This window comes from Netta rufina (genome assembly GCF_964035555.1).
Source record: "Netta rufina genome assembly, chromosome: 13".
In the NCBI taxonomy this organism is placed as follows: domain Eukaryota; kingdom Metazoa; phylum Chordata; class Aves; order Anseriformes; family Anatidae; genus Netta; species Netta rufina.
In genome coordinates, this window is record NC_140136.1 from 2,475,986 (window position 1) to 2,501,328 (window position 25,343).

The 25,343-nt window shown below is 50.4% G+C and overlaps 1 protein-coding gene across 1 annotated transcript; it reads left to right on the forward strand.

Annotated features, from left to right (window-relative positions):
- Nucleotides 1–749: 749 nt before the first annotated feature.
- Nucleotides 750–25,343, forward strand: FBXO31 (F-box protein 31). The gene is made up of 10 exons (XM_084294954.1): nt 750–1,145; nt 7,565–7,636; nt 9,386–9,472; nt 13,350–13,426; nt 14,726–14,893; nt 15,583–15,657; nt 16,907–17,016; nt 17,773–17,926; nt 18,482–18,849; nt 20,021–25,343. Exons 1-10 carry the CDS (start codon nt 770–772, stop codon nt 20,241–20,243), a joined length of 1,710 nt encoding a protein of 569 aa, XP_084151080.1. The 5' UTR covers nt 750–769; the 3' UTR covers nt 20,244–25,343.

Genomic DNA, 25,343 nt, shown 5'->3' on the forward strand with positions numbered 1-25,343 from the left:
GTTAATTTCTGCAATTACGTGAGAACACCTTAATTTCCTTGCAAGCGTGGCGCTCACAGCGCATCCCCAGGGAGCCCCCAAACACTTCAGGAACACAACATCAAGGCCACATGGAAACATTGTGAAAATAAAACCCCAAACAAGGTTTCTCTCGTGGAACAGCACGAGAAAACATTTACAAGAAGGGCCCGGCCTTCCCGTCAGAGGGGCTGGCAGCGAGGGCAGCGCCTGACAGCGGCGGGACGGGGCGGGCGGTGCCGCCATAAGGGCGGCGGGCGGGGAGGGTACATCGAGGAGCCTCGTTAGCGCAGTAGGTAGCGCGTCAGTCTCATAATCTGAAGGTCGTGAGTTCGATCCTCACACGGGGCAAGAGGGAGTCCTCCTTTTCTACCCCCATTTCAGCAAACAGAAGCGAAAATACGCGATTTGATTTATTTTCGTCACATTTTATTTCTTATTATTTTTTAACTTTTAATATTTTTATTATTAACGTTGTTATAATTTATACTTTTTATATTTTTAACCCATTTCTCCCGCTCCCCCCACCCGCCAGAGGGCGGCCGACTCCCCCCCTCCTCTCCCCCCCCCGCCCCACACCTCCCTGAGGCGATAACGGCCGCCGCGCGCCCGTTACCGCCGGGGGGGCGTGGCCACACCCGGCGAGCCCCTCTCCGATTGGCGGATCCGCGCCGAGTGGGCGTTGCCCTTTGTCCGCCCCGCCCCTTCCGGCGCTTCCGCCCCGGGGCTCAGTGCGGCGGCGGCGGCCGCCATGGCGGTGTGCGCCCGGCTGTGCGGCGTGGGCCCGGCGCGGGGCTGCCGCCGGCGGGGAGCGGCGAGGGAGCAACGGCGGGGAGGGGACGGCGACAGCGAGCCCGACACCGACACGGAGCCCGAGGAGGCCTCCGGGGTAGCGGTGGCTGCGGAGGACGACGAGGAGACGGAGCGCATCGAGGGCTCGAGGCCTTCGGCGGGCCCCGCTGAGGCGGGCCGGGCCCCGCTGTCGCTGCTGGAGCTGCCCCCGGAGCTGCTGGTGCAGATTTTCGGTTCGCTGCCCGGTACCGACTTGCCCAGCCTGGCTCGGGTCTGCACCACCTTCCGCCGCATCCTCCGCACCGACACCATCTGGCGGCGGCGCTGCCGTGAAGGTACCGCCCTGGGGAGGGGGCTGGGGGGGCTCGGATTTGGGGGGTTTGGGGGTGGTGGGAGCACGGTTATGGGGGGTTGAGGGCGGGTAGAAGGATGTGGGGGGGGTGGGGAGTCCGGTTTGGGGGCTTTGGGGGGGGCTAAGGGGGGCTGGGGGAGCCTGGTTTGGGGGTGGGGAGTTGGGGGAGGGATGGGGGGTACGGGGAGGTGGTTGGGGGGTTGTGGGGTGAGAATGGGGGTGTGGGGATAGGGATTGGGGTTTGGGTTTTGGGGTGCAGCCCCCGAGGAGCAGGAGGCTCCCGAGAAGGTTGGGGGGGTGAACCCCAGGGGTGCATGGGGTGTGAGGGGCTGGGCAGCAAAATGGGGGGGCCCTGGGATGGCAGTGGAGAGATCCAGGCCCTGGGAGATGTTGCTTTCAACCCTACACAAATCCTGCAGATGGGGGAATTTTGGGTTAAAGGGATAGGGAAGGAGCAGTCTCTGCAGTCGGGCTGCGCTGGGAAGAAGGGAGGCACCGGGCATGCAGCCGGGAGTCTGAGGAGTGGGGGCTGCGTAAAGGGGATGTGAGGAGCCCCCTGTGTCTGCAGGAGGTGGGCAGGCTGGGTAGGGCTGCTCGTCCTGCCCTGGCTCGGGATGTGCTGTGCTGGCATCCCAAGGGCTCCTGGTCTGCATGTGCGTATCCTGGGGAGCATCTCAGAAGGGCGCTGTGCTGCATTAACACAGAAATTAGGGGATGTGTTGTGTCTTGGTGTGTCCTGCTACTGTTAGGCTGCAATTCTTACTCTTTACTCCTCACCTTTACCTCCCGTCAGCATGGCTCTGTCCCATTCTTTAATCCAGCGGCTGTTAATCCCACCTCCAGGTCCTGTCCTGCTGCGCTCATCCATCTCTCTTCGTAGCCTGGTCCTGCCAGGTGCATCTGCTGCCAGCTCCTGGAGTCACACACATTTCCTTGTCATTTCCTTTCTGTTTTTAACACCAGGAAGGGCATGAGGATGAAGAATGTAGGTATGGCAGAATGGCTGTCTGCTTTAGGCAGTGGAATGTGCTCAAGTGCATTAAACCTTGCAGGGATGAATTCTTGCTTTATCAGCACTATCCAGGAACCCTTGGGCAGTACAAAGGCTCTGCCTAGAAAATGTGCACCAAAGCGTTCTTATTTCTTTGCTCAGCATGGGGTGATCCCAATAACTTAGCGTTTTGTGGAGCCCAGCTAATAAAACAGCATCATTCTCTCCTTGTACTCCTCTGCTGATGCAGGTTTGTGCACTTGATGAAGGGTTTGCAAAACTTCACAAGTTCTCAGTGCTTTGCACAGTCCTGCACATGTGTAAGTAATTACCATCGTGGCAGTACTGTGTCTTTGGATGTGTGCATTTGTAAATATAAAATTGGTCACCATTTCAGGGACCTATTTCATAGTTAATTTCTGTGCTTGTATTTCAGTGGTACTGCTGCATACACTCAGCTAATTTGTGTTCAAATGTGTGCAACTACCTGGGTACAGATATGGACTTATTATAAAAATTTAAAATATTATATAAATACCCCTTTAAAATCTAGAAATTCTGACCTGTATTTCCGTATAGCAGTACAGCACTGACTAGGTGATAGTCAAACACCAGATGTAATTAATTACCTTTTATAATCTCTTTCAAAACCAAGGCACTTCCTACCTAAGGACAGTTCTTAATCACATCCCTGTTTCTCTCTGAGTTTAGCATGACGTGTCTCGTTGTGAAGCTGCAGGTCCCAGAAACAGAGCGAGAGCACGAGTGCCAACCACTTCGTACCCTTGTCTCGGGCAGGAGCAGCGCTGGGTGCGAGGGAAGGCCTGGCTGTTGCCCAAATCTGCTGGGGCACTCAATCCAGTGGGAGTTGGTGTCCTCCTCTTGTGCTGTCTCAGTTTTAGAATACTCCTGCAACCGTGTTGTGGCTGCTGCAAACACCCAGAGGGCTCGTCTGGAAAGGGAAGGAGTGGCTTGTGCTGCTGATTGTAAACCAAGAGATCGCTGGGACTAACCAGGAGCAGTTGTGTAACACTGGCGTGGCTGTGTTGGGACTGTTGTCCTTTTATCATTGCAACTGCTTGGGGTAAACAATGTCTCTGAATTGCTGCTTTGGCAGGAAGAGAATTGCAGAGGCTTTCATGGGTCCTATAAATAGGAGGCTGCTGATCTCTGCAGTGGGAGCAGAGTTAAAGCACGCTTCACCCATGCTTGTGGCCTGACCTACCTTGATTAACATCTGAGAGTCGATTTTAATTGGTAACCACACCTGGAAACAGCCCAGCTGTTCACAGTAACCAGATCCAGAACTTGCCTGAAAAGGCTTTGGATTGTCAAAACCATCTCCATTAACTTCTGAACCTGCTGACAAGTGTCAGCCAAAGGTGTTAGAGACGCTAGCCTTCAGCAAGCCTTATAGACAGAGGTTCCTGGGCAGGAGCATGGGAAATCTGGTTTGTATCCTCAGAGAGGGGTTGCTGGATGGAGTTTAGCTCTTACAAGACTCCAGAGAATCCATGCAGGAGCGTAGCATGCAACTGCTCCCACAAGAGGAACTCTTTCTTGTGGCCTTAGTAAATAAGAAAGTGGCTTTTATGAGTCACATTTAAACTTTAAACTCCCTTTGTGTGAGGTTAACGCATTGCATGGTGTTTCCTTGGTGAACCGTGTAGGCTTTTCTTCCTCTTTTAACACGTTCTTTGTCAAGGAGCTGTCTAAAAGCCAGAGGTTTGCTGTTTCTCACTGCCGTGGCAGTGCACAGCAGTCATCCTGCAAAGGGTCTCAGGTCTGTTGTAAGTTGTAGGTCTGAAGCTCCCCGTCTCTTTCCTTTCCATTTTCCACAGATGCTGTTGTTTGTTGCAGGTCATGACTCCTTTTGGTCAGCTCCTTGTTCGCAGTTGCAGAGCGTGTCAGTGGTAACTACGAGCCTTCCCCTGGGGGAAGTGTTTGGGAAAGCATCCCGTGTATTTTAATCCGATAGTTCAGCCTTTGGAAACAAGAAGCCGGTTCCAAATTCGTCCCCCCGGTATTTCAGGGATGCTGTCCTGAGAATCTCCTGTTTTCATGGTGGCTAAAATAATCCTGGAAGTTTCTGTGCCTTCTGTAAGCGCGCATTTATCCGGGGCTAATTAGAGTACTTGATTAGTCAGGGCACAGTTGAAACGTAGCAGTCCTAAGTGTGTCAAGCCCTTGCAGACATCCTCATTTCCTCTGAGTTACAGATGTCCACGTGCAGTGCTCGGGGCAGCTTTCTGGCATTGCCATGCTGAGAAAGACACAAAGAAAAAGCAGTGGTTTGATCTTTGGTGTGAGTACAGGCTTTCTTCCCTACAATGGTTGACAGTGGTTTGTTTTTTTTATATAAAAAGAACATGTTTTTGGCATCCAGGGAGAGAGAACTACTTGTCCAACAGCTGCTCTCAGAAAAACTGTGTATTTATTTATTTTTTTAAGATAGTGAAAACACTCCCTGTGTCCAGAAGATTGTATCAGCTCGTTACACGTGGGGGCTACCTTTCCACGTCCTTTAAATTCCAGCACACGTGGCTGTGGAAGCAGCACCCTGTCACCGCGTTTGGCAGGTCTTCCAGGAGCTCGTTGCAAACCTCGTAAAGCAGACTTTGCAGCTGGGCAAGCAAGGACTTTAAAAGCAATTTCCAGCCCCGTTTTTGAAGCAGGATTAAGCAGGCAGTTTCTAACCGTATAAAATCCGTGTGTGAATTTCTGTGGCTGTTAACTCCTTAAAATACTCAGTGAGCTGCAGCACCGAGGTGTTTCTGTAACAGAAATTCCTCTTCAGTGCAGTTAAGCATTAGGAAGCACGAGTCCTTTGTGGCTTTCTGGGAAAAGGCTTTCTTCTTTATAAAGAAAACCTCACCAGTTCTATTTTTCTGTAACTCTTGAAGCTCTACCTACCGGTAATTGTACGTCCCTCTTGTCCTCTGGATTAAAAAGAAAGGGCCAGCTTTCTTGCTGAAGACCTTCAGAATTTTTTTAGGCACTGGGAGCCGAGAGATTTATTTTTCTCATCAAGCAGCTATCATGATGTTAACAGCTCATGAGTCAGAAGCACTGAGCTGCTGCACTTAGCCAGAGTTAAGCCATCAGTCTGGGGTTTCGGCTGCTTGCAGTTGGGTTTGCTGAGCAAAACAGTAAGGCAAGCCTTGGGTTTAATGTCAAATAGTGTGGAATGATATCGATGTTTGTCTTTTTTTCCTTGAAGGGAGCTTGAACAGAACACCCAATCTTTCCAGGAAGGATTTCAGCTGCAGAACTTAGCAAATGCACCTTTATCGGGGTTCTTGCTTTCAGAAAATTTCCCTGCAGGTTGTCAAGGGCATGAGGCTGGGGCAGAGCTCTCCCATCAGCCCCGTTCCCCCTGCAGCCAGTTGTTTGGAGGTGCCTGCTGGAAGTCAGTCTGTCCTCGAGCTGCGCTGGGACTGCAGCCAAAGTGATTTACAGCTCTAATCGGGAAAATGCTGCGAGGAGTCAGGACCTTCTAGAGGAAGGCAGAATGTCACTGTGCTGGTACTGCTGTCGGCAACGTGGAGAAGTGCCATTTGGGCAGGATCCTCTGCGTGTCTCCTCCCTTTCTGATGCAGTATGAATACCTTCAGTGACGCTGACTTGAAGCTAGCTGCAAGGCCTGCTGCAGAAGGCACGCATCTCACGGCCGCTGTGGCCAGGTGAACGTTTGTTTACATGGAAATTGCTGGCTGTTTACAAACAGCAGGCTGTAACCCCGCTGCTGCTGTCACCTTAGAAGATCTCCGACTTTCTGATCAGCTGAGGAAACATTCTGTTCCCTCCATCCCTTTGATGTAATTCCCAGACACATGCCCGCTTGTGTCCAGAGGCAGGCTGGTGGCTGAGAGCCTCGCAAAGCCCTGCAGGAAGGGCAGACAGGGGGGATGACTGCAGGCTGGGTCTGAATTTCCAGCCTCCAGCAGAGCTCTGCTTTCCCAGATCTGCAGAAGGGCCGTGCAGGGTCAGCTGGCAGTAGCCCAGCACTAAATAGCTTGTTTGTGCTGGGCTGGATGTGCCTTCCTGCAGGCTTGGCTGTCTGCTTGCTGCCTAATTGTGCCTCCTCAGCCCACCTTGGGTTTGGTGCACGTAGAGCTTCCTCTGTGGCAGTCAGCAGGACTTTCGCAGTGGACTTGTGCATCTTTTAATAAAGGGCAGTGCTTTTGTGCCTTCTGCCTGCTCTTCTATCGAGCTTGCTGCTTCCCCAAAGCAATGTCACGCAGGACGCGTGTTCCCCGGAGGCAGCCTGACAGGGAGCTTCGTGGGTGCTTTATCATCGTGTCCCACAAGCGGGGTATTTATAGACTGAATGAGGCTGAATTCATTCAGGGAAACTTCTGCTGTGCTCATCTGTGAAGATGAAGTCCCAGTTTGCAGCAGGTTAGCGGTGTTTGGCAGCCCTGCTGGGTGGTTGTTGATTCAGGGCGGCTCAGCTGAGGATAAGCTCGGTGTTTAATGGTTTGATGAGGGTCTTCGCAGCCCTGCTCTCGTATCAAATGTCTGACAGGTGTTTGGTATTGCTGGGGGAAGCTGCTGTTTGATCTGGGGGGTGGATGTCTTTGATGTCAAGGAGGATAGCTCGCTGTACAGAGAGCTAATGGGGTTGCTGCAGCAGCCTGCTTTTTGTTGCTGATGATTTTTTGGGATCTCCCTCCTCTCATTTCCTCCCTCTGGTCTTCTAACGATTTCTTGCACTGAGTGCTTGCTTTTTTTTCTTTCCTTAGAGTTTCTTAGAAGTTCGGTGACTTCCTGAAAACAAAATGAGATGATCTCATTTTCTGCTTCAAAGCTGCCTGTAAGGTCTCTGGATTGCTTTGTTTTGAGGGCGTTCTGTAAGCAATCAAAGCCGTTCGAGCGTACAACAGACCCATCTCAATCTGATCAGCTTTCCAGTGTAACCATATTTGTACACGCTGATGCCTGTTTTATGTCTCCGTTTCATTCTTTTTAAAGGCTGTGACCTTTTCCTTAGGATCCTAATAAGCTGTTTTCTCTGTTGGGTTCCTCGGTGGAAGTAAATAATTACTACACACCACCATGATTTGATCTAAATGAGCAGACATTCCAAGCTATAACGAGTACGTCTTCCACACTTCACACCCTTCCCAGACTAGGTGTAAGCTGCTGTAATTTTGTGGTGTTTGTGTGTTCCTTATGGTGTGTTTGTGGCGAGCATTGCTTGCAAAACGTATTAGGCTCCCGATCCCAAACTGCAATGAAATTACATCCAGCTTCCCATTTTCTCTGCAGAAGAGCAACGAGATCCTGGACTCAGGTTGCAGCTTTCAAGAATGTCCTGATAAGATCCCGTTTTTGCTCAAAGAGTAGACGTGGAGGTCCTGGGTAGCAAACACCTTTGTGCCTGAGCTATGTTACCTGTGTCGTTGCAGAATACGGCGTCTGTGAGAACCTGCGGAAGCTGGAGATCACCGGGGTGTCCTGCCGAGATGTGTATGCCAAACGTAAGTGGTAGAGCTGGCGCAGATCCGCGTGTCCTTGCTTAGTACCAACTCTGAAACCACAGACTTGTTGGGTATTTAGTAAACTTTGACAGAATAAGCTAGTCAGAATTACCTTCTAATGGCAAGGGCGTCCGTAAAGTTAACATCTTTGGGATTTTATTTAATGCTAAGAAATGGGATATCTACATGTATCCTTTGGTAGGAAAAAGGCATGGAATTTAAGTTCCCTATAGAGCATAATGAAGGTTTCTCAGTCTTTCCAGTTTGTTTTAGCCTTTTCAGATCTTGCTAAGGATTAACTGATACTTTTCATAGCTGCAGGCTGCCCATGCCCTAAAGTACCGAAGCCTTGATCTCAGTGGAAGGATGCCATTGTGCTAGCAGAGGGAAAGAGCAGTCAGTAAAGGGGTTGAGCGTGACTTTGGGCTGCTCCTGAAGGAAGTGTCTGTGTTTTAGGGATGGCTGTGAGTGGGACCCCAGCTCATTAGGCCTTCTGCAAGATAAATACACAATCCTACAGTGGGGAGCAGGGTCATCAGAGAGGAGAAACCATCTCCCCATCCCCAAATCTGGTCCTTTGCAGTCAGAAGCTGAGCTGATGGCTCTGAGAGCTCCCGTGTCAACACTGTCAGGCTGTGTTATCTTGGTTGCACCACCACGAATTTTGTAAGGATCTGTGGTCCTTGGGATAAAAAGAGAGATTTAACCTGTGGCACTTGAACTGTGGCTTCTGGCTGTTAAGATCAGGTCCTGTTTTATGTAGCAAAAGCAGTAACTGTCCCAAGTTGTATCACGAGAAGTCTCTGTGGGCTTTTCAGAGCCAAAATCCACTTCCACATGTGCTTTATTTGCTGAGCCTTGAAGCAGCGATGACTTCAAGCATTGATCTTCATGCTGGGAAGGAAGAACTTCTAGGTTTTAATCCCATTTGTGTTAGACCCGCTGAGCATCCACAGGCAAAATTACTTCATCGCCTACTGCCCTTCTTTCCCTGTCTGTGCACGTGAAAGGGAGCTGCCTGATCTGTCTGCAAAGAGCTGCACTTGACAGGAGGACCACCTCTGCGATAGATTTCATTGCATTTCTGAAGAAGAACCGTGCCCTTATCTGTTCAGCAATCCTAACTAGCTTGGCTGCTAGCTAGGAATGGCCAAGCACTACTCAGGGTGCTTGGCAGCTCCTTCTGGCTTTTGGGGGATGCACTGTCTTGGCTCTCCTGCTCAGACTCAGCATTTTACCTTGCTGCAAACAATTAGTGGTTTCAGAACAGCTTCCTGCTGGTGTGACCCCATTTTCTCTGCTGTCCTGTAAACCTCTCTAATTGCAGAAGAGTTAATTTGGGGCTACTGGCAGAACTCACACAAGCTTTTCTGCCCACTGAGCGTGCTTCTACAGGAAACAGTGTGGGAAATGAGGGACGGAGCTTAAGTGTTAGAGGGCATGATTAATGCAACACCTGGGTTATCATCTATGTAGCTACTTGTCCTGAGATGAGACTGGGGGCCCTGATTTCACTTTTACTTCCCTGGATGCCAGTTGTTAATGTTGTCTGAGGGAACCTTGAACATGCTAAATTGTGTATAAGCAATTCTATCTGTCTGGGCTTGAGGCTGGGGCTGATGGAGACAAATTGGTGCACCACAGCTGGAAGTAAAGCCAAAAGGGAGTTGGCCCAGCCTGCTCACAAGGTTACGTGCTGGTTACGGTGGAGCCGAGTTCTCTGGTACTTACCCTGCTGTGTCTGTTCAGGTATAAACCCACGGGTGAAGTCGGGGCGTTTTATGAAAATCCTTCCCGACTACGAGCACATGGAGTACAGAGATGTTTACACCTGCCGTACGTACCTCCTGCTGGTTGATGCTTCCTGCACTGAGCACACACGAGATGCTGCATGGAGTGTGACTTTTTGCTTTAAGCAGATTATTTTGGGGTGGATCTTGGGGCTGTACGGAGGGCGTTGTTAGTCAGCTCTTTCTGCTGCTCATGAGTGGAGTGGTCTGACCCTTTGGAGTGAGGAGGGTACACAGTGAGGTCTTCTTTTGAAATGCTTCAGGTTAAAAAATTGTCCTGGCCAGGCCCAGAAAGAAGGGTCAGTGAAGAACACTCAGTCAAGGAGCACTCGCTCTGCTCTTTGTGCATTGCCCCTTTCTTAGAAAGCATTCAAATACCCTGGTCAGGACTTCTGAAAGCAAGCCTAAATAAACTCTGGACTGGCAAAAAGCCTCGCCTCGATCCAGATGAGCTGCATTCAGGCCCACAGCCCTTCCTATACTAATTCCATCCCTGCACAGTGAATCCTTTCAGCCACCACCCCCTCTCTAGGAAACACTGTTGGTATTTCGGAGATTGTGATCTGCATTCGTGATCTCAGTCAAGAAACTACTCTGGGTCAACTGTTCTTTGCCTCCTGATTCCGTGTTTAGGGCAGATTACCCAACCTTTCAGACTGATGCTCAGTCCTCTGCAGGAGTTGGAGGGAGCAGTGATCAGATTAAATCCCTGGAGGAGGCCTGGAGTGCTTGGTGTTTGGAGGGGGTTTTCAGCTGTCCCCTGTTCCGCAGGGGGAGGGTAATTAATAAGTTCTGCAAACTCAGGTTACTAATTCACTGCTGCTTAGGAATGGAGTTTTTCCACACATGCTAACAAGCCGAGTGGATGCTGCTGTTTAGACTTGCCTGTGCCAAGGACAGCTGAGCATGGGCCACGCAGATGATCTCCAGCAGCCCACGATGATGGTGTTTTTCCTGCGAGTCACAGCAGACGAGCAGCAGCAGTGCTCAGCAGGAATTTGTAGTTCTGGCAGTCCTGCCCGTCAGCACCAGCCGTGTTCAGGAGCTGGGGGGGATGGAGAGGCTCCTCCAAAGCTGCCCCTCGGGATTTGGGCTTCCTTTGTAGGTTGCTACCCGGGTAATTGCTGTGAGCGTGCAGTTTGTGGTGGCCCTGAAATGGCATTTTGTGCTGTTCCCTCAGCTGTGAATCCTTCAGCTGCAGCCCCAAGCTTCTGAAGTCTGACCCTCTTTCCTTTAGGGGCTTGATGTATTACTTGGGGAACAGCCAGTGCGTTTTACGACGTGGTTGCCTGTTTCCCTCTTTCCCCACCTGTGTGTTAAGTCTGCTGCCAGGATTTGGCGTGTGAGTGCTCCCCAGTTCGTGTTCGTGCAGCGTTAGGTCAGCTCAGATCACTTTCCTCGGGGTTTTCAATGAGGGCTGACACTTTGCTCCTTCCACTAGCAGGGCAGTTATTGCTGGCTGGGGGGCTGTAACTGCTTGTCTTGGTATCGTGCTGCATCCCGGGAGCCTGAGTTGCAGTAGGTCAGGTCTTCTCCAGTCAAAGCAAGCCACCTCTGCTTTAAAAGCTGCAGAATTCATTGAAAAACCCTGTTTTTTTAATTTTATTTTATCACCCTCAAACCTGGAGACAGGTAATGTAATAAGATCTAATTAAAACAGTAGCATATGAAAGCATCTACTGTGCTCCTGTTTTAATAACCTGTTCTGGGGCTGTAACCTGTCTGTTCATCCCACTGGTGTTTGTGGTGTGCCAGCTCTGTGCTGCTTGCTTGGACCTGCTCTGCATCTGCTCAGTGTCACTTCCTTGCCCTGTGGCTGACTCTGGTGGCCAGCACAGGCGTCAGACCCTTCCTAAGCAGCCTCCTGTGGCTGGGAGCTTGGGTATTCACTGCTTTTTTTTTCCTAAGCCCTTCTTCCCCAGCTGGATTCAAGCTGCTTTTTCATCTGGAGAGCTTGCAGGGCTGTGCGGCAATGTGGATAACGCCCAGGCTGGGTGGGGGTTGCACTGAAGCTTCCCGTGGATGTATTTTTGTTCCATTTGGCAGGACGTGGGCTCAGAAATTTGGATAGGCGAGAGGCTCCTTCAGGACTGAGAAGAATTGGAAGTGCACATAGCAGAGGAAAGCCTTGGAGAAAGACCCAAGCGCTGTTTTCTTTCGAGGAGTGGGGAGGGAAGCAGCTGTCAGATCCATCCATCTCCTGCCACCGAGTGCCAGAGCTGGAGCTCGACGGGTTGTCCCTGCTGTGGATAGAGCTGGAACCCAGAGGCACTACAGCAGGAAAAAAAAACAGCCAGAAAAATGGATTCAGGCTTTTGCTTTTCCGTTTGTTCAGGCCTTTAGCTAAGTGCCAACCCAGTAACTTCTTTCCTCTGGAGGCTGCGCAGCTCTTTCAGCCTCCTCCACAGCCCCAGGCTTGCAGGTGACGGGGCAGCTGGTGAGTTGGGCTGTGCGTGAAGCAGCCACGGTTCCAGACCTGCTGTAGCTCCTGGAGCCGTCTGTTTGCTCAGAGGGAGCAAAAACAGGGCTCACCTTGCCAGGCAAACACTTCCCTGCTCCTGCAGAGCCCGTTGGCAGCAGCTCCCAGGGGGCTTCAGGCATGAGCTGGGGGAGAATGAGATAAATACTCCCTGCTTTGGATAGCTTAGCATCGAGTTTTCTGCCCTAAAAATAAAAAAAAGCTGGGTTTTATCAGCTCCACGGACAGGGTGGAGCAAGCAGATTGCGGCGGGTGGAACAGCTTTTACACATACCAGTTATTAATGTGTAACTGCTGCAGCGAGACCAGGAGACGGGGAATGTGGTTCGCCTGCTCGCCTCCGTGCTGTTTGTGCTGCAGTTGGCTCGCTGAGTGAAACCAGGCCATCGGTCCTAAATTGTTTACTGCACTGGAAAAAGTTTGCTGCGGGCCAGTTGGCAGCAGCTCTGGACAGCCCTCCCTGCTGTCCTAAACCTCGGTGGAAGTTCTCTGCTTCGGTGCAATAAAAACATCCCCACGGTTCTTGCTGTCCTGGGTAGTTAAAGGAACAAGGCTGCACTGAATCTCAGTTCTTCCTGTAAAGTGATGTGAAACAAACCCCACTGCTCAGCCTGTTCTGTAGGTTAAAAGTGGTTGTTGTGGCTTTCTGAGTTGGCCATGAGCAGCGTTGTAAGGTCGGTGTGGTGTCTCCTTGCTGTGTTCTTAGAAATTACATGCACCCTGCTGTCCCCACACAAAATGCCAGGCTGTGTGTCATCCTCGTATGGAGGCTGCTGGTCGTTATATGGACAGAATTCATGGCTGTGGTTGTTAGGCATGGAGGCAGGCAGCATCTCCAGGCTTTTGTTAGGGTAGTTCTGTAGGCTTTAGATCCTGTTCACTGAAAACTTTCATATTTGACCTTCTTTTTTGGCTGCTTTTAAGGACACAACACTATAGACAAGTTTGTCTCTGCAAGGAGGGGAAATTCTTTCAAAATACTTGAGTTTCCCTGTCCCTTGCTGCCTTTGTGTCCTTATTTTCTGTTGTTTTGCAGTCTGAGACATCGAGTACGTTTTTGGTAGCTGGAGGTGGCAGATACTTTTTGTTCTTAGCTCTGGGTATGGCATGTGATTTGCATCAACAGGACCGTGTTGCAAAAGCTTTCTGGTTGTTCCTGCTGAGGTATCTGGTTGTGTCAAGTCCTGGAAACGAAATCCTGCCCCTGCAGCGGGGCAGAGCTTCAGAGAACCTCAAATCCGTGTGAACTTGTGGGAGGCCTCAGCTGAGAAGCTCCTCGCTGCGGCTGGGTGCAACCAGCTTTCACTTCCTTCGTCAGGGCTGCTGGGGGGGTATTTGGGCAGCGTTGCGTGCGGTCTGTGGTAGCCTGCCTTTTTCTTTCTTTTCCCCAAATGCCGATTTCCTTAGCTCGATGTGCTCACGTCAGTGTCTCGCTGTTCCCTAGTGCTGCACCGGTACCGCCACATCTTGGGGTTATGGCAGCCGGACATCGGGCCCTACGGGGGACTGCTGAACGTGGTGGTGAGTACCTCGGTCTGGGGCTTGGGAGTAGAGGACTGGGAGCCTTCTATGTGCCACTCTCTAGTCCTGTTTGCCATCTGCGTGGTAGCAAGAAGCCTGAACAGCCACCACTCAAGCACATGACGTGTTCCCAGAGGTTGCTTCTCGGATCCTTTGATCATCACCACCTTTATGCATTCAGTCCTTTTGTTTTTCAGCTGCACTCCAGACAGCCACAGGAACAAACAAAAACAGGAGGAATGTTTCAGGGCAAGGCTTCATTTGGTCTAATGCTGATATTCCAGTGCCTGGCATGGGAAGCCATTCCTTCTGCTTTGACTACAGCAGAGACTTGAGCCCATCACTTACACCTACAGCTGAGCATCGTGCAAAGGGTTTTGCACTTGTGTTCCTGTGGTTTGCATTTTTTTTAACCAGCAATGCCTAAGCCTAATGCATCAGATAGAGCAATACTGGTGCAAGACCTGTGGAGCCTGCCACTTCTGGTGCTCTTCTCTCTGTGTTGTTGAGAGCTGGGCAAGAAGCTTGCCTGAATCCTTTATACTTTGCACCAGGGCTCAGTAGGTGACAGGTTGAACTGTAACATAACAAGGCCAGTGCAGCTGTGAGGTTTTGCAAGGGTCAGTTCTGTGAGCTGGTATAAGAGTGGCCAAGTGCACCAATGCTTACATGATTTTGTGACCTTATAAAGGCAAGCGTGCCTCTGTGGCACTGCTCTGCTTTTGTCTCATGTCTTGCTCTTTAGAAAACATCTTTTTCTCTGAAATTGTAGGGCTGGAGGGGAAGGATTCTGTTAGGCATGCAGGAAGAGGGCTGGCACTTGTACCTCTCAGCAGAGGGGATTGTTGCTTCCTGTGCTGTCTGTGAGTAACGGAGCCAAATAATTCCTCGTCCAAAAAGCACAGATAATCATGAGAAGCAGAACTCCATGTGAGTATCTGCCAGCATGAGCTCTCAAACCAATTAGAGCTTGACTTGCTGTGTGGTCTCTTCAGTGCAGTCTCCCTCTCCGGATCCTGCGCTCCAAGCATCCGTCACAAAGTCCTTTGCGGTAATAAAAGCCTGATCATTTTCCGGTGGTGCAGAAAGCCTCGTAAAGAAACCCTCTCCCTCTTCACCAAGGGTGTGCTGCGAGTGCATATGGTCTGGTTTAATTGCTGGAAAGCAGTTTGGAAATGCAGCAAGCTGTTCTGCAGCTCCTGCCCTGATTGAAGAATAGACCCCGGACTTGTTTGCTGCAAATGTCACAGAACGTGGGCAATGCTGACATGGTGTGACTTGTTTTATGTCCCTCTGCAGGTAGATGGCCTGTTCATCATCGGGTGGATGTACTTGCCACCTCATGACCCTCATGTGGATGATCCGATGAGATTCAAACCTCTCTTCAGGATTCATCTCATGGAGAGGAAATGTGCGACTGTTGAGTGTATGTATGGTCACAAGGGGCCTCACAATGGTCATATCCAGGTGAGCTTTTCTAGCATTTTACACATCATGAGTCCTAGGGGCAATGTGTGTGCACACACACCTTGGATCTAGAAGTAGATTCAGTATAAATTACATGTTTTTAAAAGGATATGGCCTTCACCACCTTGTTTTATGTGCGGGTTCCAGCTTTATCCTCATCGTGTATTCCAAGTTGTATGGGCTGCTCCCTGTTCTGAATTTGTCCACTGTCCATTAAGGCTATTGTACTTTCTGCTGTAAGACTGGAGCTGGGTGGGGGCATTGATAAATGTTCTTGCTGAGATAAAGGATACACAAAGAGGCTTTGTCCAAGCAGGGATGCAGACCTGGTTGGTTTTGCAGCATTAAGATGAGACTGTGGGAAGGCGACTTGGCATCATCCATTCAGTACAGTGAATGCTTTGAAAAGCTTCCTGAGGGGTTGTTTCCTCTTCCTTAAAATAGAAAGCTCAAATAGAGAAGCAACTTGAAACTAAGGAATTTCATTAGAATGTGCTGGGGTTTTATTGCTTTTATTTCTCTATCCTGTAGCTGATGCACTCGATATCACTTAATGGTATCTCTCCTGTGCCAGAGTCAGTAACACCTGTTTTGTAAAGCATGTACTCTAAGCAGTCTTAGCTACATCATCCCTAGGCATCTCTAATCAGGTCTGTAACCTTCTAAATTCTCCTCCGTGCTAACTACAGATTGTAAAGAAGGATGAGTTCTCCACGAAATGCAACCAGACAGATCACCATCGGATGTCAGGGGGAAGGCAAGAGGTAAGAGTGCTTTGCTAAGAGCCTGGCTTAAGGCTGCTTGTATGCCTCCTCTGTGAAGATAAAGCACTGCTGCCTTATCTGAGCTCTTAGCTGATATTGGGATCTGGGAGATGGTCTTCAGGGTTCCAATTTCTGTTTATCTGAACACATTTGAAATTTGAAAACCCAGGCTTGTAGCCTCAGGCTGATTTACTCTGAGCTTTTTTGTTTGAGTGGAATTGTTTGTGACTTGAATCAAAACGTAAATCTGCCACACTTAAAGAATTGCAGGGTCTTGGGGAACCCCTTCTGTTTGTGCCAAGGGGCAGTTTAAGGTCACAATTTATGAGATCAGTTCATCGTTACACCTGCAGAATGCCCGGGTGGAGACTCTTGCCTTACCTCAATGCATGGCAGGGTGTCAGGATGGAAACTGTCAGCTAATAAAATCTTCCAGGTAGCAGCATTTTCTGCCAGGAGCCCAGCTAGCTAAACATGACACGTCAGTTCCTCCGAAGATATGCTGTGAGGTGTCTGCCTACTAGCAGGAAGCAGCTGGGTGGAAGGTTTAGTTCAGCGTTTGCTGGTTCTGTAGCAGATGAGAAATGCGTTAATACTTCCAAAGCGCTGCGTTAAGTATGTGTGGCATTATGGTAATTGGAGGATCTGGCTTTAGAAGATAAAGCAGGTTTGGGATATCACTCGGCAGGCTGCTATCTTAGCGTAAGCTGTTATCATGCTAACTCATGTCAGGGTATTAACTTGTCAGAGCTGGTGCAGAGGTACTTTGGGAGACTTTTTCAAAGGGCCCTTTGGATTTAGATGCATTGTTATTATATCAGCAGGATTTAACCTCCTAAATCTTCAGTGCCTTTCATAAGCTGCCCCTTTTATGTTCAACGTGCCAGGACAGAGCATGGGAGTGGGCTTCTGGGCACACAAATGGGTTTCTGCAAGGTAGGTCAGGACATAAACAGTAGATCAGCTGCTTCGCAGTAACAGATGATGCTTATGCTTTTATTCTGAGGAGACACCCTGGCTCTACCTGAGATTTATTTGAAGGGAAGCATATCTTTATTGTGTAGGGCCTTGCAGGTGTAGGGCAGTTACCCTAATGGCTGTGTGTTAAGCTTTTATTCCCAAATCAGGCACAGTCTGCTGTCAGAGCATGTGCCCTCTCTGTGGCTCACCTCATGAGTTGTGCTGCTGTGGTGAGGTCACGCTGGGGTACTGCCCCTCTTTCAAATCCAACACCTCTGTCTTCCTGCAGGAATTCCGGACGTGGCTACGGGAAGAATGGGGTCGGACTCTGGAAGACATCTTCCACGAACACATGCAGGAGCTCATCTTGATGAAGTTCATCTACACCAGCCAATATGAGTAAGGGCACCAGCTCTTCTTAGGTATTAAGGCTGCTGCGACTGCGAGACCACATTAGATCACTTCTTCTGAAAATAGGGTGCTTGCAGTGATCTTTAACAGCCAAAGGAACATCCCTGTGTAGTTTCTGTGTCTGCAGGCTCTGTGCAGACATACGGTGAAGCACAGTCCTCTCTGTTTGTTCAGAGAGATGAGATGTAATGAAAGCAATACTAATAAAGTTCTGAGTTATTTAAAATAGCTATATGCAGTAAGATGGTTTTGAGCCATCTAACAGTGCTTAATTTGAAGACAGGGAAAATATCTGTGATCCCAAGCGGCTTTTTGCTTATTTTCCATGTTAGTAAACAGCGTGCTTGGTAGTGCACTAGACAGAAATTGCACAGTCCCTGAGAACTTGGTTTATCTCTGACTGTCACGCCAAACTTCTAATAGCAGCCACCTCACTGCAGCACATATTTAAATATGCTTCACTCCTAGCTTTTCCAGAAATGCCAGGGAGTGGGGAGGTTTGCCGTGACCTTGCTGCAGAAGCATCCTGGTGTGCTAACAAGTGCTGGTAGAGGGAAGCGGAGGGTTGGTGTGTTTGCATACATCTGAGTGCAATCTGTGAGGCTTGTTGGCAGTGCTGAAAACACAGATCCCACCTCTGACTCAGTGACGACCCAAAGCTGCATAAAGGAGCAGACTGCAAACACATTCTTCGTTTCCAGGGGTGCTCCTTTAACCTCCCTGACCTTTTCTTTTTTTCCACAGCAACTGCTTGACGTACCGACGCATCTACCTCCCTCCTAGCAGCCCTGATGACCTTATAAAGCCGGGTCTCTTCAAGGGGACGTACGGGAGCCATGGGCTGGAGATTGTCATGTTGAGCTTTCATGGAAGGAAAGCCAAGGGGACTAAAATCACTGTGAGTACATTTTCCTTTCTCTCAGCTGCTGACTAAAACGTTTTATTGATGCCAGGATCCACAGGAGAGAGGTCTCTGGAAGGTGTTGCCGCCCCAAAACCTGTTCCTCATGGGGGTTGGTGGCACCAGTGAATCTGAACATGTGCAGCATAGCTAGAATGAGCTCTGCAAAGTTTTTTCATGCTGCTACCTAGCTCTCTCTCCCTGTTCTGTCCCTGCCAGCTGCTTTCTGAGAGCAGCTGGTAGCAGGTCGCTGGAGATCGCTTGTGCATCTGAGGAGCAGGTACCAAATGTTAGATGCTCTTCACTGAAGCCAGCCATGCTAGTGAGCTCCTTCCTCTCTATAGAGGGGATTTGTGACAAAATGCAGATGCTGCTTTGACTTTTTCATCCTTGCAAGTAGAGCCAGACTTGTAGCATGTGATGTAAAATTCTGTTTCTGGGAGATGCAGACAGTTCAGGGAACAAAGAACGAAGCCTGATGCCTCTTGTTGCTGCTGTGACGGTTGTGGAATAGGGTAAGGCTGCAACCATCCTGCTGCTCCCTTTCTCCAGGGAGATCCCAACATCCCAGCTGGCCAGCAGACTGTGGAGATCGACCTGGCGCACCCTCTGCGGCTCCCTGACATTGAGAACCTCCGCGATTTCAGCGAGCTCTCCCGCATCGTCCTTGAGGTCCAGGAGCAGGTGCGTCGCGAGGAGCAGGAGGAGGAGCAGCGGCAGGAGGGAGAGGACCGCTCCCAGCAGGCTGCCTCCCAGCCCGCTGCTCAGCCCCAGGGAGGAGGAGAAGGTGCTGAGGGAGAAGAGACTGCAGCTGGGGCCGAGGGGGCAGCCCAGGACAAGGCGCCAGCTTCCCAGCCTTTTGTGCTGCCCATGGGAGTCATATCAAGGAACGAAGACTATCCCCGGACCTGCCGAGTTTGGTAATACATATAATATAGCCTACTTGTGCCAGTTACTTTTTGAAATGGAAAGAGTGACCTTTGAGGCACGTGCTGTATTTGTTTGTGCTTTACCTGCACGCAGATCTCCCAGCCTGTCATGCTCAGGCTTTCCTCCTCTGCTGTCTTATCTCCTATGCTCTTGTTTGATCTTTTCTTATCGTGCTCTCATCTCCAGTCCCGCTTCCTTGGTAGATCTTGATCCTGTTAACTTCTCAAAATAGCTCCTCTCCCGTATTTTGCCTTTTTTGTTTTCCTCCAAGAGCCGCCTGGCTCATCTGTTTGGAGATCTGTTGGAGCTGCTTCCTGTTCCTGCGTGTCATTTGTGTTCCTTGGCTGTGGGAACACGGTGCTCTCTCCCACCCCTCCCTGGCGTCAGCTGCTGGCTCTGGAAGGTGCTGAGCACCACAAGCAGTTGGTGCAAGTACTCAGAGAGCCTCGAGGAGTGAGACCTGGAGTCAGGGAAGCAGCACACTAAACAAAGTGTGGAAAAAGAGCCCAAAAGCTGAGGCTCAGGCAGGTGACCTTCAGCCAAACATCTGTGCTGGTGGAAAAGCCTACCAAGAGCTGGTTAATCCCAGCAGGCCCCTGCTGTCACAACCAAGCTGTGTTTGAATAAAACCCAGCTCCACCTGCTGCTTGCTTGGAGGTTAGACTGACCTTTACTCCTCGCCAGCTCCTGGTAGATTTTTCTTTTTTTAGATTTTCTTTCTCTCCCTTCCCCTGGGTTTGTCACAAGGCTTGCCTCTCTGGTCACCCTCTCCACATGCGTTTCCTTTTCCGTGAGGATTCTCTGGGCCTAGGTTGAATTTTGAGTCCCAGAAGTGAATCTCAGCTGGAATACTGAGCTGAACTACAGAAAAAATCATCCGTGGGGTGCAGGTGCTGATCAGAAGGCAAAAGCCTCAAGAAGGCACAGATGAATGTACATAGCAATGCAGGGTTTTCTTTTCTTTGTATGGTTCTGCAGTGTTTTTTGTGCTGTGTGATAGAAATGGGTGATTTTATAAACTCCCTGCTCTGTAGCACCCATCAGCACGTTTGTCAATAGCTTCGTCTTAGTTTTTATTAATTTATTTATTACTATTTTTATTAAATACTAGGTATTCATGGCTGTTGTCAACTCTTTCTCGCTGTTCCTCTCTCCCTGCAGCTTTTATGGGACGGGGCTTATTGCTGGCCACGGCTTCACCAGCCCCGAGCGAACCCCGGGTGTTTTTGTTCTCTTCGACGACGATCGCTTTGGATTCATCTGGCTGGAGCTGAAGTCCTTCAGTCTCTACAGCCGGATCAAGGTCTCCTTTCAGAACGCCGAAGCGCCTTCCCGGGAGGCTTTTGATGAAATGCTGAGGAATATTCAGTCGCTGGCTACTTGACGGGTGATGTGTGATGGACAGGGCTAGGGGTTGCGAAGGCTGCTGCACTCCCCAGCCAAGATGGGATGGGGATTCCTCGTTCTCGGTACCTCTGAAAAAAAAAAAAAAGCATGCACTTTTAATAAAGCCTTTTTACCCCAAATGTACACATCCCTGTTAAAATATCCGTGACTGCCCTTTCCTCCCTGTCACCCCACACTGCTCCCCAGCAGTCCTTGGTACCCAGTCTGTAACGTAGCTTTGTACAGCTGAAGGGATCCTGCAGAGGAGGACATAGAGCTTTGTTACTGCAAAAAGAATGTGCTGCAACAAAAATAACTCACGGTCAGGGGTGGATCAGAGAACATCTAATCGACTGGATGGACACAAACCCTCTGCTGTGACCATTAGCAGTCTCCCATGAACGAGCCCTCCTTCAGGGAGGGGACTTTTTGAAGCCTTTGCTGTGCTCCTGGCCAATCTGTCCTGCTGGGAGAGCTGCTTTACCCTCCTGACAACCTGCCTGGTCCCCTGCTGCAGGCTGGCTGGCTGCCTAACGAGCAGTTGCATCGGTGGTGACAAAGCACATCCTCCTCTCCAGGAACCTTTCTCTAGGTGCAGCGTCATCAGCAGGGGCTGCTTTAGTGTACCTGCATCCGTGGCTGAGTTATCAGAGTGGGTAGTTTCCTTCTGAGAAATTCCCCCAGCGTGGCAGCGAGGAGGTTGGCAGTGCACGTGGCGTTGCTCTGGCTTTTCTGGAGCTTGGTGGCCGTGCTGTCCCTGCAGCTGGGGGTCTCCCTGAGCACAGAGGAGAGGATTCTTGTTTCTTGGAGGTACACAACTGGAAATGCACTCAGAACTGGTTTTGTACCTGAAAAGTTCATCTTAGTTCTTGTAAAATGGGGCTGAAAACCTAAAGGAGGAAAAGCAAAGTGAAGTGAGCCCAAATGCAGCCTTTTTGACTCCTGCCTGCAGTGGGTAGCAGCAAGTGCCAATGTCACTGGTGCTGACGTGACCCCAGTTTGGTGTCATTCTCGTGTCAGGTTGCCGTGCACAGTCTGAAGGAAAGATGAGCAATTTGTACGTTGCTGTGGCTCGTTCTGGTGCTTACAGTCGGTGCTGACAGGTTGGTGCTGCTGCTCCGCTCACAAGACCCTTCTGTTCCCTTGCTAGTTGTGCTCGTTTCATCCCCGATGATTGCTCCTTGCATAGAAAGCTCCTGGGCTTAATTTCTTTCCACAATGCCTGTGTTCTCCGTGGCAGATCTGAGCTCTGCTGGGAGCTGTGGGCTGCTGCCGAGGGAGCCACGTTCCCCACAGACCGGCCTTTGCAGCAGCGTGCTGTAGGAAAATCCTGGCTAGTGCTAATCTGCAAGCTGTGAGTTGTGCTTTAAACCATCTCAGTGCGTTCTGTTGTTAATCCTGTGCAGGAAGAGGTGACGGGGTCCTTGTGTGAGAGCAGCTTGGAAGGAAGGTCGTGGGTGCGAGTGGGAGAGAGAAATCCTTTGGAGTTCTTCTCTGGCTGTGGGGGTGAACTACACGTCTCTTCCTAATACCAGCTGCATCAGTTTGTCTAACAAAACCCTGTCTTTACATCTTCTGCAGGTTTGGGTTTATAAATGTGTCTGTACACGCCTCGTGGTGAGGATTTGGGCCCCCTCTTACGGAGAGGCTTCGGCCGCTGCCTGGCTCTGCGGGCTGCCAGCAGCTCTTTATTCGCACTCTCACAAGGGCTTTTTGCCATTTCTGGCTCTGAGTGTTCCCTCAAGCTGTGTGAGAGCCGAGTCTCCAGCAGGGGTTTTGAGCAGAAGGTCACGTCAGTCACAGGATTAATTCCTGTCTCTTTGGATACGGTTTCACAAGCCTCTGAGAATCTGAAGGTGATTTCGGGCGCTTTTTTCTTTGCTTCCTGCTGCCTCGTCAGTAGCAGAAATCCTGCCTCTGCGTTCCAGGTGAGCAGCTGAAGTGCTATTGCCCTTCTGGTGAACAAGCTCTGAGGAATTGGTTCTGAGCAGCCTGCTGGAGGTGTTCCTGGTGGTGTCAGCAGAGGGAAGAGTCGGCTTGGATCTCAGCCCAGCCCCACGCGGGGCCAGGAGAGCTGCAGGAGGGAGAGGCAGGGTGGCGGTTCTGAGCCTTGGCACACGGGCAGAGGTGAGCTGAAGCTGAAATGGGGCACCTCAGCCTCTTGCTCTGGCTGATGAGCTGTGTAAGGGAGACAAGCACGTGCTTAATGCTGCAGACACAAGTTTCCAGCTTCGTTATGCAAATCAGGGATACCTGAAGACATTAGGAGCCTGTTTAGCACCAGGGTGGCTGGTTTATCTTGGAGCTCAGTGTCAGGCTGGTGCAGCCAGTGAGAAAGCTGTTTTGGGCTCTCCTAAGAGAGCCTCTGGTGATGAGAGAGGTCCCTTGGGCAGCCGTTGTAATTGTTTGTCCTAAAACCATCTCTGCTCCCATTGCTATTTTATCTGTGGTCCTGATTTGTGGGTTCCTCCTTCCTTCAACATCCCCGCTCACCTGAAAAAAAATAAAAATGAAAATGAAATTTTACACGACTGTCTAAATAATCAAGGTTTTGGCTTTCTCAGCTTGAAAACCCAGCCTGTCCTGATGCACTACAGGCTCTTGGCCGGAGCTCTGAGTCCCAGCCCTGTAAGTCCAGCTGTTTTTGTTGCTCTCCTCCCTGAACTTGCTGTGTCGGGTTTGCTGAGCGTGCAGAGGTGTAGGTGTGATTCCCCGCCGTGCCATCAAACGCTTCTCGAAGTCGCAGCTCACCTTTTTGCTTTCTATCAGGAGCCTGCTGGGGCTGCGAGCCCTCAGGCAGCAGATGGCAGGAGTGCTTTGCTCGGGTCTGGTCAGGGGGAGGACCTGTTGGGCTGCTCTCTGTCTTTGTGCCTCTGCTCTGCTTCTGGCTCGTCACTCCTGGCCCTGTTTGCTGGCAGAGGTCAGGATCTGCCTTCTGGAGGCCAGACCTGCTTGTCTGCCCGGGGAGGAGGCTTTGCAGAGGCAGGGAGTGCTGCGGGAGCCGCTCAGACGTCAGCTCTGCCTTTGTAGGAGCACCTTTGTGGTGCGCCGACTGGCCTCAAAATGTCAGTGTGCCAGCCCTGATTAGAGGCAGAGCTGCTAGTACACGGTGGCTTTATTCTGTCTAGAGCAAAGGCAGATGAAAAGAGCAAATTTGGTATTAATGCTTCCCCGGTCCTTTCCCTTCCCCTCTTCTACTCCTCAAAGCCTTGCAGGCTTTTGTGTGGGGTATTTCAGGAGCGGATTTTCTCCGCTTTGAGCGGGGAAAGCTGGCAGGATGGTGAATCTGGAGAGACTGGCATAAATATTGTGTGCTCCTCTGCCTCTGATGGGCCCTTTGGATCTGTTTGTGTCAGAAAAGCAGAATGAGGCCACGGGGAGTCCTGACTTCAGCTCTGAAGGCTTTGGGAGAGGGGAATGAGCAGGAGGAGCAAAATTTTGGCACCTGTAAGTGAATTGTTAAAATGGGCAGGATTAGCAGTGTGCCCAGGTTCGTGCTGGATGCTGCCAGCTGAGCAATTCTGCAATTCCAGCAGCAATTTCCGCTGCTGCTGTACCCTTCAGTAGAAAAACTTGGAGACAATTGTCTTTACATCTTGATTCCAGATGCTGGGGAAGGTGGAACTCACCTTGTCGGGGTTAAGAAACCTCTTGGTGGAAGGATTTGGGAATAAAAGCCTTTACAATTAGGTTGCAGAGCAGCCTTGCCCAAATAACCACAGCAGGACCTAGGGCTTAATTCTAATTTAGGAGCATTAAGCAAGTGACTGACGTGCTGGAGCTGTGCGTGCTCTGTTGCCAAAACACGGGGGTTTGGCCAGCTGGGAAACAGAAGCATCAAAGATCCACCCAGTTTGTTTGTGCTGGGGCTGATTTCAGAGCTATAAATACGCCGTGATCAAGCGCTGTGGTTGCAGGAGCCCTATTTCAGTCTGCACGGGCTCGCCAGGTGTTTGTTTGGCTGGAGGAGGATGGACAGAATTACTTCAGCTTTGGCTACCAGCCTCCACGGCGGCCACTGGGATGGCAATGAAGTGGGAAACTTGTGCTGGGGAGAAAGCAAATCCATGTGGAAGCTTGCTAGGAGGTGTAGAATATAGGGGAAAAAAAAAAAAGCAGGCAGCTCAGTGTTTGCTTTCAGAGAAGGACGGCTTTGTATTGCTTTTTATTAATTAAAAATGAGTGGGACTTCATGGGAGTGTTGGGTGTTGTGTGGCAATGGGTGGTATAACCTCAGCTTGCTCGTTTAGGGGGTGATGATGTATGGACTGTCCCGTGGCTGCTTGCTCGGGTGGCCAGCAAGCTGCTGCTGCGTTCAGCTGCCCGAGGATGCCCTGGTGGGACACGGAGGTGGTCGAGGTGCGTGGTCAGGCTGTGCAGGGGGAGATAAGCCACCACCACGTGAGTGCCACCGCCCTTTTCTGTGCTGAATTAAAATGTAGGACTCCGGTTTTCGCTTGGATTGCAGCCTTTTTGATTTTTCAAGGAAAAGAGCACTCGGATCAGCTGCGTTCGTTAGCTCCATTAAAGCAAGCTGCACTTTTTTTCGTGGACTAATGCTGCTCCTTCCTCTGAGCAGGCGTGCCCTGTTGGTGTGTATTTGCACTCAGCGCTTCAACGTGACACCGAGGGACTAATCTGGGCACCTCCAGCAGGCTCGGCGTGCAAACAAGTCTCTCCGAAGTGGCTGTTATTAAAAACGAGGAGGAAAGAGCAGAGCCCTGCCTCGCACAGAGGGCGGTGCAGGGGGAGAAGGTGAGCTTTTCTTTCCCAAATGCCATTTGACATCCAACACCTCCGCTTTCGTGCCACAGCCCTCTGTGTGGAACACGATAACAGGAGTTTAAATAGCTCGCCTGCCCTGCTGGTTCCCCCAGCGGAGGGCTGGGGCTCTGCCTGCCCTTTTTTTTTGTTTGTGGGTGTGAGAGGAACGGGGCCATATGAAAGCCAGACGGGACTTTGCAACGCTGGGGCCTGCTTCATCCCAGCTATCAGAAAGCTGAGCAAAACGTGTGTGTTACTTTTACACCTAACCATTATAACCCCAGGAGCCTTTTCCAGTTTCAAATAATAATAAATAAAAAAAAGGTTTTGTGAA

Coding starts and splice junctions, on each gene's coding strand:
- FBXO31 (XM_084294954.1), top strand. CDS start 770: ATGGCGGTGTGCGCCCGGCTGTGCGGCGTGGGCCCGGCGCGGGGCTGC. Junction 14,894..15,582: donor CTCACAATGGTCATATCCAG/GTGAGCTTTTCT, acceptor TGCTAACTACAG/ATTGTAAAGAAGGATGAGTT. Junction 15,658..16,906: donor TGTCAGGGGGAAGGCAAGAG/GTAAGAGTGCTT, acceptor GTCTTCCTGCAG/GAATTCCGGACGTGGCTACG.